Below are 15,314 nucleotides of genomic sequence, written 5' to 3'. Positions count from 1 at the left end.
GAAAAAAAAAAGAAAAAAAAAAAAAAAAAAAAAAAAAAAAAAAAAAAAAAAGAATTGTAGAAATAGAAGTTGTGGTGAATGCTCTGAAGGAAGCAATGTAAAAGAAGTTGGGCAGAAAGACAGTTTGGCCTCAGGGGAAGGTCTCCCTGAGGAAGCGGTGTGAAAGTAGTAGGCCCGAAAGATGAGTGGCGTTACCCAGGGCAAGGATGTGCCCGGCCAAGGAGACAGTGTTTGTAACAGCCCTGTCATCACGTGAGGATTCTCCTTTATCAGAGGAGGAAAGAGACCCCTGATGGAGGTGGATGGCGTATGTCGTAAGTCAAATGGTCCGTGACATTTCTACTGCACCAATAGCTTTTGCTGTTTGTAAAGAGCAGATTCTGATTTTTGTGGCATCTAGAAAATAGTTGCGCTGTCTCCACCTTGACCCAGATGGTGGGTGGAAGCGGGGGACAGGGCCTCAGGGACAGGGAAAGTTGGGAGGAACAGGAGAACTCAGCNGCAGGTGTTCAAAGCGTCCTGCTTTGTACGCTGCACTCCAATCCCAGGGCTCAGGCATGTGAGTCCCATGGTGCTATGCCTCCCATAGACAGGTGCTCAGATGATGGTCTCTGTCAAGGACACAGAGGAAATAGGGTGTATGGAAGGAGCCCAGGGCTAGAAACCAAGGGATCTGGGTTTAGACGAGGCTTTGTAACCTGGGCAACTCACTTCACCTCTCAGCTTTATTTCCTCAGTTGCAAACTGCTTGTAATATCACCAGCCCTGGCTCCCCTCTGGGATGGCTTGGAGTATATAAATGCAATAACTTAGACAAAATTTCTGAAGAACTGCCCAGCACTCTGTGAATGGTTGGGATTGCTATTTGTCTGTGCTTTTCTCTATCTGTCAGAGTAGGGGACTGGATGGGAAGTATAAGCTTGTATGCAGGAGGTTCTCAGGGACAAGTCTCTCAGTCTCTTTTCCAGCATCTTCCTCTCTGCTACTTCGGGGACTGGACACTTCAAAATGTTTTTGTGAGGGAAACAGGAATCAGAGCTATAAACTCAGTGAAACAACATAGTGAGATTGGGTCAGAGAAATCTTATTTAAAGCCTATATTAGTCAGCTGTTGCTGCATAACAAACACCCCCCCCCACCCCAACTCTCAGTGGCAAACAGCAACAGCATGTATTTCTCAATCATGAGTTTGAAGGTCCTCTGGGGCAGCATTGTTACAGCTTTGTTGTCGTTTCTCCTCTCTAAGCCTGTTTTCTCATCTGTAAAATAGAAGTAACACTACCAACTTCACAAGGTCAAGGTGAGGATGATGTTCAACACTTCCTCCTAACTAAAGATACTTTCTGCTCAGGGTACCGTATAAGGTAGATGATGTTCACCCTTGAGGTCAACTAGTAATCCAAGAAGAAGTTTGACCTAAAACCTCTCACTCTGGGAGACAATAAAGGCCATTGGCTAAGCCAGTCAGACTGACTGTCCCCCAAATTCAACCAGAAAGAGAACAAGTCAGTCAAAGAGAGAAAGGCATTCATCCAGGAAGAAGAGACACTCTCACATAAAGACCACACGGGCTTCATGAGCTGGAGATAAGTTGGCCAGGCCCCGGAGTCACCTCAGTTCTTGATGTCTTACTTTCCATTTTAATCTTTAGCCTTCCTATATCCTTCTACTAAGCATCAAGTCCTCTTTTCTTAAGGAGTCTGGAGTGAGACAAGCTTCTTTGCAATCGCCGGAGCTGCACATACACAGAGAAGATGACTGTAAAGCTGCCAGTCCAGAGCTTGGCATTTAATAGATCCTTAGCCACTGGTGACTACTGTTCACTAATCAGGGAGCTGCTTAAGAGCAAGGGCGGTGTCTCCTTCACCAGGAGTTTTCTAAAAAAACCTCTCACATAGAAGATGTTCATCAAATGTTTTTTGGGTAGATGAGCAAATGAGTGAGTGTCTGTATCTAAGCCTCTAAGGACAGACATCCAAATGACATTCACTCATTTATCTATACAGCAGCCATTTACTGAACATTGACTTGTGCCAGATCTTGGACAAGTTGCTAAGGATACATCCATGAACATGAAAATGTCCCTGCTCTCACAGAGCTTACATCTGGTGGGGAAACAGATGATAAACAAGTAAGAGAATAAAGACATGATGGGGAAAGTGTTATGACAAAAAATAAAGCAAAGCAAGGAGAAAGCGATTGGAGGGGGTGGGACTATTTTTAGAATTCTTCACCATACCTCCAGTGGGTGCTGACTCACTGTGTGGCCCTTGGTGTGCCTGTCTTACAATGGGTGTGCTGTTGGAATGAACGGTCTGGGAGGGCCCTTCCTTACCTAGTGTTCCCAGTTTCTGTGGTTATGCAAGGCAGTGGCTGGACATTTCACAGCCTCTGGAAACTCCAGGCTGTCATTATCTAGAACTGGAGAGAGATTTGCATGGAGTGAGGAAGACCAGAGAGGGTTGGCACCATTCTGGGAGAGAGAGCCCCACGCCCACTCTCTCAGCTGTTCTGAAAATAGTGACATGATTACCTGTTATTTACTTTGTGTGACAAGCTTTTGGAGAGAAAGCTGCCCAACTCAAGACTCTGAGAGGGAGACATCTGTGATCACAAAAACGGATATCATTTACGTGCGGGGTATTGTGCTGAACCACCCTACTCTCCACATGCGTGGCTCCCAAGTTACTAAAGAGAAACTGAGGCACAGAGAGGTAAAGTGCCGTGTCTCAGGTCACACAGCTGGGATGATAGCCCATATCTCTCTGACCCTGAAGCCTATGCCCTTAATCTCCAACGTAAGAGAGAAAGGGATGTTTGCCCATGGAGAGGGACGGATGGTGACGGGGGTCTCAGAGGAAGGAGGGAGGAGAGGTAGAAGGAGAAAGTGAGGAGGTTTCGAGAAGCCTTCCAGGAGAGGAGGCATTGGAGCTGGGCCATTATCGGCAGGATTAGTGGTAGTTTCTTGGGCTGGTTGCCTCTGGATGCTATACCTCCAGGTATGCACTTAGCCTGGGTTACCTCCAGGCTAGGAAGCCTGAGAAAAGGGGGAAAGGCAGCTTCACCCCAATTATAGGTTGGATCTCAGCTCCATTTTGAGCCACCTGCTGTCTGTTGACTTCCTGAATCCCTTCTCTTTGCTTGAAAGGAAGCTGGTGGGAGGATCTGTATGTGGCCCATGCCACCCCAGACTCCTTCCACCTCAGGGGTAGAAAATAAGGAAGTAGCATACTGTAGGGGGCATGGACTCGGTACCCAGCACTTCACCTTATTTCATCCTCCTGACGGTCCCAAAGAGGTAGGTCTTTTATCCCCTATGTCACTGAGGAGCAAAATGACTTTCAAACTTTCCTCCAACTGGCAAGTGCTGAAAACAGGATTTTAATCAAGAACTTCTGGCCCTAAGACCCTTGTGGATTGTGTTAACTTGGTTATCGTTTTGTTTTGTTTTGTTTTGTTTTGTTTTGTTTTGTTTTGTTTTACTTCAGTCCCATGTAGGGAATTGGGGACTTCAGTTCAATTCAGCAAACCTTTGACTAGTACATTTTGTTTTGTGGGAGCCAAAGAGGAAACCACTGAGATATTTCAAAGGGCCTCAGGGTCTGTTGAAATTGCTTTTAACCTCTTGGGGGTCAGGAAGAGAGAACCTGAAGTGTCTTACCCCAGAAATTTGCATAGAGACACAAACCCTATGGAATGGTGACCGTCCATATTCCCCCTTGTCCCCAGCCCACAAAGCACAGGTTAAAACTCCACAAATCTTCAAATAACTACATTCAAACGTGTTTCATGACTTCTGAGAGATTCTCAGAACTTGGAGAAGGTGAAATTAATTTCTTCATTTCAGGAGGTTAGTATAGTTTTATAGAAGAGCTTCCACTGTCTAAACTGGCACTACTCAATCTTTTTTGTTAGCGTGCTCTCCAAATGTTTATTGAAAATGATGTACTTCCGACACATTTTTTAGTTGGCTGCTAACCTTTTTCATCCAAAGATTTTTTTTAATAAAAAAAAGTTCATTTATTTTTGAGAGAAAGAGACACAGTGTGTGAGCAAGGGAGGGGCAGAAAGAGAGGGAGACACAGAATCTGAAGCAGGCTCCAGTCTCTGAGCTGTCAGCACAGAGCCTGATGGGGGGCTCAGATTTGTGAACCACAAGATCATGACCTGAGTCAGATCAGATGCTTAACCAAATGAGCCACCCAGGCTCATTGGATGAAGTCCACCCCTTCATCCAAAGTTTAAAGAGTTGTAAAGGTTCTAATTTTTGACATATTGTAAGTTCATCTACTGAAAAATAAATGTCTATGTCATTATTTTAAATGTATCCAGTTGAATGAAACACCCTAGCAATTTGATACCTACAATTATCCATTTAAAAAATACATGAACAGGGGCATCTGGCTGATTTAGTGGGTAGAGCATGCAATTCTTGATCTTGGGGTTGTGAGTCTGAGCCCCATGTTGGATATAGAGGTAATAAATAGTAAATAAATAATAGGCTCTTCTCTAATGGAAACTTTAAATCATTCTTTTTTCCTATTCAAACTCAAATTTCCACTCCACATTTCACCACATAAAAATTCTACCGTACAGGGCACTCAGGTGGCTCAGTCAGTTAAGCATCAGATTCTTGATTTTGGTTCAGGTCATGATCTCACGATTTGTGAGATCAAGCCCCAAGACAGGCTCTGCACTGACAGTGTGGAGCCTACTTGGGATTCTCTCCCTCCCTCTCTCTCTCTCTGTCCTTCCCTTGCTCTCTTTCTCTCTTTCTTTCACTCAAAATAAATAAATAAACTTAAAATTTTTTACCTTTTTTTTTTTTAATTTTAAGTAGGCTCCTCACTCTATGGGGCTTGAACTCATAACTCTGAGATTAAGAATCACATGCTCTACCAACTGAGCCAGCCAGGTGCCCCCACCATAATGTTCTTTTTTTGATGCTTAAATAGCTTATTAATTTTTTTCTCTTAAATAGTTTATTGTCAAGTTGGTTTCCACATAGCACCCAGTGCTCATCCCAACAAGTGCCCTCCTCCATGCGCATCATCCCCCTTTCCCTCTCCTCCACCCCCAGCAGCCCTCAGTTTGTTCTCAGCATTCTAGAGTCTCTCATGGTTTGCCTCCCTCCCTCTCCCCAACTATTTTTCCCCTTCTTCTCCCGTATGGTCCTCCGTTAAGTTTCTCCTAATCCACCTATACGTGCAAACATATGGTATCTGTCCTTCTCTGCCTGACTTATTTCGCTCAGCATAACACCCTCAAGTTCTAGCCATGTTGCTACAAATGGCCAGATTTCATTCTTTCTCATTGCCATGTAGTATTCCAGTGTATACATAAACCACATCTTCTTGATCCATTTGTCAGTTGATGGACACTTAGACTTTTTCCATGTTTTGGCTTTAAATAGCCTCTTGGTAGCTCTATCATATTTCTCTGCCTAAAAAATATATTTGTAAATTGGATCATTATTTTACCTTCTATGACCATAAGACTTGGTGTCATCAATTTTTTATCATCATAATTATCATAAGGATGCATTTGATCAGGGCACTTAGGTGGTTCAGTCTTAATCTCAGATCCCAAGTTCAAGCCCTGCTTTCGGCTCTGCACTGGGCATGGAGCATGCTTGAAATTTTAAAGATTCAATTGATCAAAACAATGTAAATATATTACAAATTTTTAAAGTCCTAAAAATGGTGCACCTGGGTGGCTCAGTCAATTGAGAGTCTGATTCTTGATTTCAGCTCAGGTCATAATCTTTCAGTTTGTGGGTTTGAGCCCTGCATCAAGTTCTGCACCAAGCCTGCTTGGGATTCTGTGTCTCCCTCTCTGCCCCTCCCCTGCTTTCTCTCTTTCAAAATAAATAAACTTAAAAAAAAAAGATATATACCCCTCCCCAAAAAGAAAAGAGTCCTAAAAACATTTTTAATGGTTTGACTGAAATATAACTGAAATAAAATACATTACACATATTTAAGGTGTACAAATTTGACATATGCATACACTTGTGAACCCAGTTCTACAAATTATGATAAATCATTCTTTTTTTTTTGTAAGTAATTCTTAAAACAGGGACAATGTTTCCTTACCAAATAGTCATGTGTCCCTAGATAAATACTGTATATGCTAGAGTGAGATGGACTTTAGCAATAATTTTATTACTATTTTTAATTTTTTATAGCTGTCAATCAGTGATGTGCCAAAGCAAGATGGTACTGGTTCAACATTTAGGAAATTTGTGGGTGGTTTAGACACCTTTGGTAACATGACCATTACTAAAAATTAAATTAAACTTACAATTATATAAACTTTATTAAAACAAGGGAAATACATACTCAAAACTCATCATTTCCTAATTACTTCACTACATTTTATTGTTATATATGCCCTTGATATTATTTGCACCTATTATTTTGCACTCTGTGTGGTAGAAGTATTGCTCATCTCTAACCAACTCTATGTTTAGTGACAATCACATAGGTAGCTTGAAATCAGCTATGGTGGGAGTATTTACACCACAGAAAATGGCAAGTGGTACAGATTAGCACTTCCTACTTTCCTCAACTTATTGTTGAACATTTACCAGCACACCGCGGGAATGAAAGGAGTTTTGTTATAGCGATGTGTTGACAGATAACCAAAATCGCGTAGTGTTCTATCATCAAAGATTATTTTTAGTGATCCACGTACTGACAATTAGATTAGGCCCTCCTTCAATTGTGTGGAAAGCAAAGATTGCGAAATCCATCTGACTTGCAAAAGGATTTCTTATTCTCACATGAAATTCACTCATTTCCTCAGTTTATTTCTCAATCCTAAGGAAGGGTAATGAGAGTAGCTGGGGAAAAAATTGCTTATCTTTAAATCCGTGGGTAAAAATATGATTGGCATTTGAGGCTTGCTTGACCGCCAAGGATCTCTGCCCTACAAGAGATTTTCATTCTTTGATAATAATTAAGGGAGGAAAGAGGAGAAATCACTCCCAACTCTCTACTTCACAAAGTATATGAATTCACAGTATCCCAACAGAGGTCAAAACACCCTGGTTATGAAGCCATGCTTCTGCCCTAGAAAGATACGAAGAGAAATCAATCAGGGTGAGAGATAAGTCTAGGCACCTTAGGTACTTCGATTGATTATCATAGGATGCTTCCCCCTAATAATTCCAACAGTATCTGTACTTTGGGGTCTGTATTTGGGGGCCTGAGAGGATTACCACCCCCAATCCTACCCTACTTTCATTTTTTTAAAGTTTATTTATTTATTTTGAGACAGAGAGAGAAAATGAATCCCAAGCTGGCTTTGCACTGTCAGTGCAGAGCCTGACAGGGGGCTAGAACTCACGAACTGGGAGATCATGACCTGAGCAGAAAGAGTGGGACACTTAACCAACTTAGCCACCCAGGCGCCCCACAACTTTCTCTTAAAAAAGGGTGGCAGTAGATCTGAGACAGACTTGCAGCCTAGTTCTCAGATCAAACTTTTTGAAATTCAAAACGAGGAAAACAAATCCCTTAAAACAGGTCAGCCATCCTAAAACCAAAAAGGTTGCCCATCAGTTGTTTTCGTTCAGTCTTCTGCTAAGAATGGTTTTCACATTTTTAAATGCTTGGGGGAGGGGGAAATCAAAACAAGAATGAATTTTCGTGACACGTGAAAATTATATGAAATACACACTTCACTGTTCCATAAGTCCTGTTTTATTAGAACACAGCCACTCTCTTTCTTGTAAGTATTTACGGCTGCTTTTGAGCTCCTGTGTTAGAGTTTGAGCATGAGAGACCCAATGGCCCGCAGACTAAAACATTTAGCTCTTTACAGAAAAATTGTGCTGACCCCTTAAGGCTACGCCTGTTCACGTCCCATTTGGAATGTCTTCCTTATCCTTAGAAGGGAGAGCACTCGGTTTGAGGAGCGCGGGTCTAAACTGAAGACCTGGGCAAGTCCTTCCCACCCGTGGCCTCAGTTTCCCCAATACGGGAAACGACATGGGTTAGAGGCAGTGATCTCTGGGGGCCTATCTGGCGGCAAAGCAAAGCAATAAAGGGGACAAGGACTCGGGGTAGATCGGGAGGCGGCGCGCGCGACTGGCCGGTCCCTCGGGGTTTCCAGCCGCGTGGGCGGGCCCAGCGCCCCGAGGCCCAGCTTTCGCGGGGGAATTNCCTGCGCGCCCTCTGCGGACCGCTGTGCCATGGCCTCCGCCCGCCTGTTCGCGCTGCTGCTGCTCCTCGTGGGCGTCCCCGCCAACGCCGCCGAGTCGGTAGGTGCTTGGGGATCCTCGGAGGGCGGCCTGGCGCCTCCTTTGTTCCTGGGGGGCCTGAGATGGGGGGGCTCAGGGGTCTGCGCCGCCCCCAACTTGACGCAGAGGCGGGGGAAACTTTGCTGGAAAACTTGGCTCCCGGGGCACGGGGGAGGCTCCGGGCCCGGGTGGCTCCCGCGCGCGAACGTGCGCCCCAGCCTGCCTGTTGCTCTTCCCGCCTCCCCTGGCCTTGACCCCACCGCGCGCTCCAGGCTCGGACGTGACTAAGCCGGTGTCACCTCTTCTCCTCTCCACACCCTCGCCCTCCCCTGGTGATCTTGGGACCCTGGATCCCCCTGCACGCCCTCCGTAAGCGCCCAGAGTGGCGGCTCTAGAATCCGATAGGGCCTGGGCACGAGGGGCAGCGTACTCGGAAGGGGGAAGGGGCGGGTTGTGCGCAGCCTTGTTTCGCACATCGGGGAGTGAAGGACTGAGCCCTGACCTCAGGTCTGGCCCCAGCCTTGACACTGGCTTGTTACTTTGGGTAAAGCCCTGCCTCTTCTGAGTCTCAGTTTCCCCATCTGTACAACAGGCAGAGAGAGCGCGGCAGGAGATGGCCAGTGCCTCTTTAGGGTCCCTACAAAGTTGGGACACTGATCTTCCGAGGGCAGCCGGAGAGGGATGGTTTGGGCTCAGCACTTCAAGAGTCGAGCCTCTGCGTTCTTCGAGAATGCTGTTTATTTCTGCGAAACTGCAGAAGGGAAATTGGAGAACCCACCCTGAGTAGAGTGAAGGGGGTTGGGGGACAGAAGGCCTCAGTGAGCCCTGAGAAGCTCTCCTCACTGCCCTCTGGTCCCTGTCCTACTTTACAAAGTCCTGGGCCACCAGAAGCTCCATTCATCCCCGCCCCCAGTGTTGGGGGAGGAGGGTGGCAATCTCATCTGGGAGTCGGGGGAGCAGGAATTGCTGGGAGAGTCTCTGTCCCCCAAGAACTCCAGCTTTGTTGCTTCTCCCTTCATTCCCTTAATTAAGCCCCCCCACTTTTTAGAGCGATCAAGTCTGTGGAGTTGAATTATTGTCGATTTTTTTATGGGGCACCTGTTTCTCCGGGCTTGGTTAGGGGAAGTCTTTTCTGCTTCTTTTGAGGAATCCGTGAGACCCTGAGAATAACGCTTCGGCACAATTGCAGGCATGCAGTGATGATAGCAAACATTTAGCACTTATGGTGTGCCTTATGGTGTTCTAATAGCTTTCCAATGGCTGTTCTAACGCCCTATCACCTTGCTTAATTCTGACAACAACCTTGCTGTTTACTGTTCTTAAATTGGTCCTGAGGCTGAAGTTAGCTAACTTACCCAAGGTCACACAGCTAATCAGGGGCTGAGTCATTCAAATGTAGGCTGCCAGGCTTCCAAGTTCCTGCTCTTGGGATAAGCTGCAGTGTGAGGCTTTCTCAGTGGCGGTCCTGAATCTGTTGCGATTTGGGGCGCGCTGGTCACAAGGAATTCTGAGGTGGAAGGAAACAGGGGCCCAGAGTGAGGTGATGAGTTCCCCAAACTAAGGGCAACCAAACCAAAAAGATTAGTGTCTGAGCCAGGACTCCAGCCTACACCTGCTGCTCCCTGGGACAGTGCTCTAGATTAGGCCCTGAAAGATGTGTTGAGTCCAGCAGCTGGGGAGCCCTCCAGACGAATGACACGTTGGGCCCTGTTGGCCTGGACAATGGGGGCGGGGAGGGGGAGGGCGGAGAAGGACTCAGGAGGTTGTGAGGTCACTGCATGGGCAGTCACATGGCAGTCTCGGTTCAGAGGCTGCTGAGTCCGCGGGTGCTGCAGGGTGAGGACAGCTGTGTCCTAGGAGCAGTCACAGTCAGAAGGATACGGTTTGGGGGAGGGCAGCTGTGCCGGCCCTCACGCGGCGACCCATCAGCTGGGGGAGAAGCGGGCCCTGAGCAGCTGCTTCCTGAGAGAGGTATCTGGCTCTCATCCTGACCTCAGCACTCCCCTTCCTGGTTAATGCCAGGGACCTTCCACCTCGAATTGGGTCACAGGGCTTCCCCTTTTGCCTCCGCCGCCCCTTTCCTCCCAAGGTTGTGGCTGGAAAAATCAGACCTAGTCATAGTTGGATCGATGTAATGGAGGCCCGCCTTTTTCTTTTTGCAGGTGGAGAAAACAGGCCCCCCCCCGGAGAAGGGATTTGCTAATTGCAGTTATGGGGCGTTGGGTTTTCCACATGCTAGGTCTGGGGCATTTTATCCTCACAAACCGCCCCCCCCAGCACGTGGGGATTATGTTATATACCCACTTTACAGATGCAGGAACTGAGGTCCCTGTCCAATAGTGCTATTGAGGCTCCTCCCCAAGTTTTAGGTTTGAGCCAAAGGCCTGCCCTCCCCTAGGGCGATACCCTGCCCCCACCCCAAGGGCTTGGTGCCACATGTTTGGGGAAGGGAACCCAGGCTGAGCAGACAGCAGCCTCTTCTCTGGCGGGGCTTGCCATCCCAAACCAGTTCTTCCTGTCCAGCGGGGAGCATTCCCCTGAACTGCCTTCCTGCCACTCCTTCCCTAGCCAGTTAAAGGCAGCCCCGTTGGGGGAGCTGGACCCCTCCAGAGGTGTTGCTGCCCAGGGTCAGAGCCTGCTGAGGTGGCACCAGGCCCAGTGGGTTCTGGGGAAACGTACTTTAGCTTAGAGATGTTTTTGGTCTCCTTGAAAATTCTCTCCTTGATTGCACTGAGGCCGGAGTGGGGCAGAAGCCCAGGGGTTCTAGGGCCCTCGAATGGTCAGCGAGAGCTCTGTGGAATCCTTAAAAGCCCAGAGAGCTACGAAAGAGTGTATCTTGGGCCATGCTTTGGAGGGTTCTGTGAGGTTGACGTCCCCCATCTGTAAAATGGGGTTTGAAACAAATGACCTTGAGTGCCCTTTTCAGCTCCAGTATTCTATTAATAATTAAATATCTACTCTTTGAAAGGGGCTCTAGAAGCCCTACACCTCTAAGGCATTCCCTCGCTTGAAGAAACTTAAAGTTTGTGAGAGCATTAAATACATCCCACCAAATTCTGAGTCTCACCCGCATCTCCCCAGCCCCGCCACACACACCACTTCCACCCACACACACCCAGGGGAGAATTCTGCCCTGTTCGTCTTCAGCGAAATTCTTGTCCCTTACTGAGTACGCAGGAAATGTTTGCATGAATGAATAAATTCATGCACAGAACTTCATTCTAAAGGGTGCATTGAGGTTATTTATCACGAAGATGAATGCCTTCTAGGGATACTGTGAAGTAGGTTTTATTATCTCCATTTATGCAGGAAACTGCTCAGAGGAAGGTAGTGGCTTTGCCAAGGTCAGAACCAGGTCTCTGATAATACAAGGTGTCTGTATTATCGCTCTGGTTTGAGCGTCCTCTGAGAACATTCCAGATGAGAAATTCTGGCTGGGTTTGAAGGCAGATACCTTGGGTTCTACTTCCTGAATTGGAAGCAAATATTCCCTATCTATCTCTAGGTCTCAGTGTCCCCAACTCTGTAATGAGGAGGTAGGATCAAAGCCCTCCAAGGGTCCTCCCTGCCCAGAAAACACACTGATGGGGGGAGGGGAGCTTTCTTGGCCCCCTTGGTAAAGAACCTAAACGAGGGGAGAAGCTGGGGGGTGGAGACATTCAGCTTCTGCCACCCCCAGCTCCTGGGAACAGAAGGCTTTTGCAAAGGACTTGGAGTGCAGGGCCGCCCTGAATGGGGAGCTGGGAGAGCCAGGCTGGGCTTCCCGCCCCAGTTCCCTCTTGGGAGGAATTGGCTGCTAGTTGTTCTCAGCCTCCTGGACTGGTGGGTGTGATTTNTCTTGGCTAATAGGATGATTCTGGTAAGGGTGTTGGAATGGGCTCGAGTTTTACCTTGTCCCCTGAGAGCCTATTAAAGACAGTCAGTGTCTCAGTGTCCAGGACATTTGAGGGGATGCCCAAGAAATGCTAGTACGAGGCTTCAGACCTTCCCGGTGCCTCCTCCATGTGGACTTTGACAGGGTGTGAATTCAGCCAGTCCTTTGTTTCCCTTAAAGCAGCACTGAAGCTGCCCCTGGTCTGAGCTCCTAGAACAAAGCCGGTATGTAGTCCAGAGGGGCTTGCACCCCAGGAGTCTCTGATTTTTCTGATGCCTCCCACCTCTCCCTTTACTTCCTGGAACTGTCAGGAGGGCACTGGAACAGTGACTTGGGGTTAGGCAGACCTAACTTCAGAGTTGCGAAAGCCACCTCCTTCCTAGCTACAAGGCTTTGGACATGTCACCCGTCACCTGGTCTCCCCAGCCTCTGCTTCCTGGTGGGTAAGAACATCAGGGCTGCGGTGGGGCTGGTAGGGAGGCCGCATTCTGCGGGACATCCATGCCAGCTGNAGCTGCAAGGTTGGGAAGGGAGGAGTCAAGGGTGGGGCGGATGGAGTTCAGATCTCCTGTTTGTTTGTTTTAGAAGTGGGCTGTTTGCTAATTATCAGATGGGTTTATATTTAAACAAGAACCAGTTCTCAGCAGCCCCACCCCTCCTGCTGGTCTTTGCTGAACAGTTTGCAGCCTGCAGGGTGATGGGGGGGGGGCGTTGCTAAGGGTAGGGGACCACCTAGGCACTGCCCAGAATGGGGTCCCCCTTCCTGAGCTGGAGGGGCAGTGTTTCTCGTCTCAGGGAGGCGGAGTGAATTGCAAGCATGGAGAGGGTGTGTGATGGTGGGCAGGAGGGTACAGCGTCTGGAAAGCCAGTTTTCATACACTTTGAATGCCCTGTGCCGAGAGAGGGAGGAGAAGGCCTGTGTCAACAGTTGGGGCCTGATTTAACTCCAGGAGGACTCGAAACCCGGCTTCTTGAGCTGGTTTGTCATTAACTCGCTAGTGACCTTCAGGCGCGGTCCTGTACCTGGCCAGGCCCTTTGGCCCTGTCCGCTGGAGGCAGGGTGACTGGAAGTGGGTACATTTCACAGCCAGAGAAACCTGAGTCACCAGCCCAGCTCTGCTGCTCACCCCGGGACACGCAGTTCGTTAATAAGTCACTTCACCGGGGTGTCCTCTACAAAACACCTGTGTCACTCAACTTGTAAAGTGTTTGGCAAACTTGTAAAGTGCTGGCTTGATTTGGGTTTATCCTTACCGGCGAGACCAGGGTTCTTAACTTGGCTGGATGTTGGCTTCAGGGAGGTGGTGTCCATGTGCATGCTGAAAAATGTAGACCGAGGGTTCCAGTTCTCGGGGTTCAGAACTTTTCATCCTTACCCGAGAGCGCCAGGGGTCCCCAGGAGGTCGCTCTGTGATTGAAAAGTTCCTCCCGGCTCTGGCCTTCTACAGTCCCCCCTACCTATCCCTGCTGCTTTTCACCCCCACCCCCACCCTGCAGGCCCAGAGCTCCGCTGCCCCAGTTTTCTCTGGCACTGTAGAGGAGGCTGCTGGTCAGGTGACACCTGGGGTAATGGAAAGGGGAGGCAGGGAGAGGCTGGTATGTGTGGAAACAGTGACTTGGTGGAGCCTGCCGGTCGCAGCCAGGCCTACAGGACTGGCTGTGCCACTGGAACCTCAGGGTGTGGGGGCAGGGATGACCCATGGCCAGTCACACAGAGTGGGGACACTCCTTGCCCGGGGGAAGACCGGCTGGGAGACGTCTGTGGGACAGACCGACCCGGTCTGGAGCAGTGGCTTCCCCGAGAAGGGGGTGGGTGGTACAGGGCAGGGAGGCTGGGAAGGGGCAGGAAGCCAGCACCCAGGCCTGATCTAATCAGCCGAGACAAGGCTATCGACTCGACTCTGCTCCTGAGAACACGGGAGGCTTGTTTATGTCCCGCCCGCAGATCCAGCAGGGACTTCGGATCTGCAGCCTAGATTACATGCCCCAGCTTCAATGCACCTCTGTCTCTGCAGCCCTCAGGGAGCCAGCCCCCTCCCGCCTGTCTCCAGCGGTAATCGGAGCAGTGCCCAGCTTGGTTACCAGGCCTCAAGACAGAGGGAGGCTTGTCTCTTTTAGAACTGTCTTTTACAGGTGGGGAAACTGAGGCCCAGGGAGGGAATCTCCCAAGATCCACCTAGGAGATGCAGCAAGGTTGTTGCAGGGGGATGTCCAGAGCTGCAGAAGCTCCCACCTCTGCCCCCATTCCTTGCTGGCACCCCAGGATCCTGGAGCCCTCACTGTGGAATGGGCTGCCCTGGAGGTGGGGGGGGGGGGGCTTGGTAAAAAGTTGGCTGCTGGCAGTGCCAGGCCTGGCTTGGCTCCTGAGTGATTGTGTTCAGAGTAACCCGACCTTGGAGTGGGCAGAGCTGACATTCGAACCCCCACCCTAGCCCCACTCCTACTCCCAGACCTGGCTTTAACCCTTCAGTTACCAGAGCACCAGGCTGTGGATTGGTGTGTGGTTTCTTATTGCCTTCTGGATACTGTTTTCATCGCCAGGGCAGGGCAGGAAATAATCTGGGAGTCCAGGTCCCCAAGTAGGATGTCAGGCATCTCTGGTCACTGCCATTTGCTCCTTTTGGAAAAATACAGCAGAGTTCCCTCAGCCTCTGTCTTCTTAAGACAGGTGCTCCAAGTCGTGTGACCTTGAGCAGGTCTCTGCCCATCTCTGGGTCCTTCCCAGTCTCCAGGGACCTGATTGGTTGTTGAAAAGTCTCTAGTCTCAGAAGTAAAATGAATACTCATTACAGGGTTACGTCCCTTCGTGATTTGCAAACCAACCCCTCCCTCCCCCACCATCCACTGACCACCTTTCTAGCAATAGAACTGCTTCTACAGCTTTTTCCAAGTCTCTCTGACCCTTTGAGCACTAATCCCTTTAGCTAGAAGGAAGGCAGGTGGGGATTAATAATAGCTACTACTCAGTGAGCACCTGCTGTGTACCAGGCCATATGCTGGGTCCCTTGCACACACTGATGCATTTCACTTAATCCTCCTCATCCTGTGGGGTGCTCCTAGCCCTGATTACCAAAAGAAAACTGAGGGTTCAGGGTTCTGTATACCCCAAGGCTCCTGGAGTTAGGAAGTGGCCGAGGCCAGACTGTGCTTTGCTGGTAGGGATCCTGGGTTTCTGGTGAGGTGTAGAGCTCTGAT

At 48.8% G+C, this 15,314-nt stretch overlaps 2 protein-coding genes across 2 annotated transcripts in view; one reads left to right on the top strand and one right to left on the bottom strand.

The window, feature by feature from the left end:
* DBNDD2 (dysbindin domain containing 2) overlaps window positions 1-9,610 on the bottom strand; it is a 44,995-nt gene extending 35,385 nt beyond the window's left edge. The window contains exon 1 of the mRNA XM_077765288.1: window positions 9,601-9,610. The gene's annotated coding sequence lies outside the window, so the exon portion shown is untranslated. The remainder of the gene's footprint in view (window positions 1-9,600) is intronic.
* The window catches only part of SDC4 (syndecan 4), an 18,923-nt gene continuing 11,786 nt past the window's right edge, over window positions 8,178-15,314 (top strand). Inside the window, exon 1 of the mRNA XM_077765286.1 lies at window positions 8,178-8,266. Within this exon, the coding sequence (XP_077621412.1) occupies window positions 8,198-8,266 (69 nt within the window). The 5' untranslated portion in view covers window positions 8,178-8,197. The remainder of the gene's footprint in view (window positions 8,267-15,314) is intronic.

This window comes from Crocuta crocuta, unplaced genomic scaffold, assembly GCF_008692635.1.
Source record: "Crocuta crocuta isolate KB4526 unplaced genomic scaffold, BGI_CrCroc_1.0 scaffold477, whole genome shotgun sequence".
Classification (NCBI taxonomy): domain Eukaryota; kingdom Metazoa; phylum Chordata; class Mammalia; order Carnivora; family Hyaenidae; genus Crocuta; species Crocuta crocuta.
Note: the sequence above shows the minus strand (reverse complement) of the source record. Positions and strands in the feature narration are given on the sequence as shown.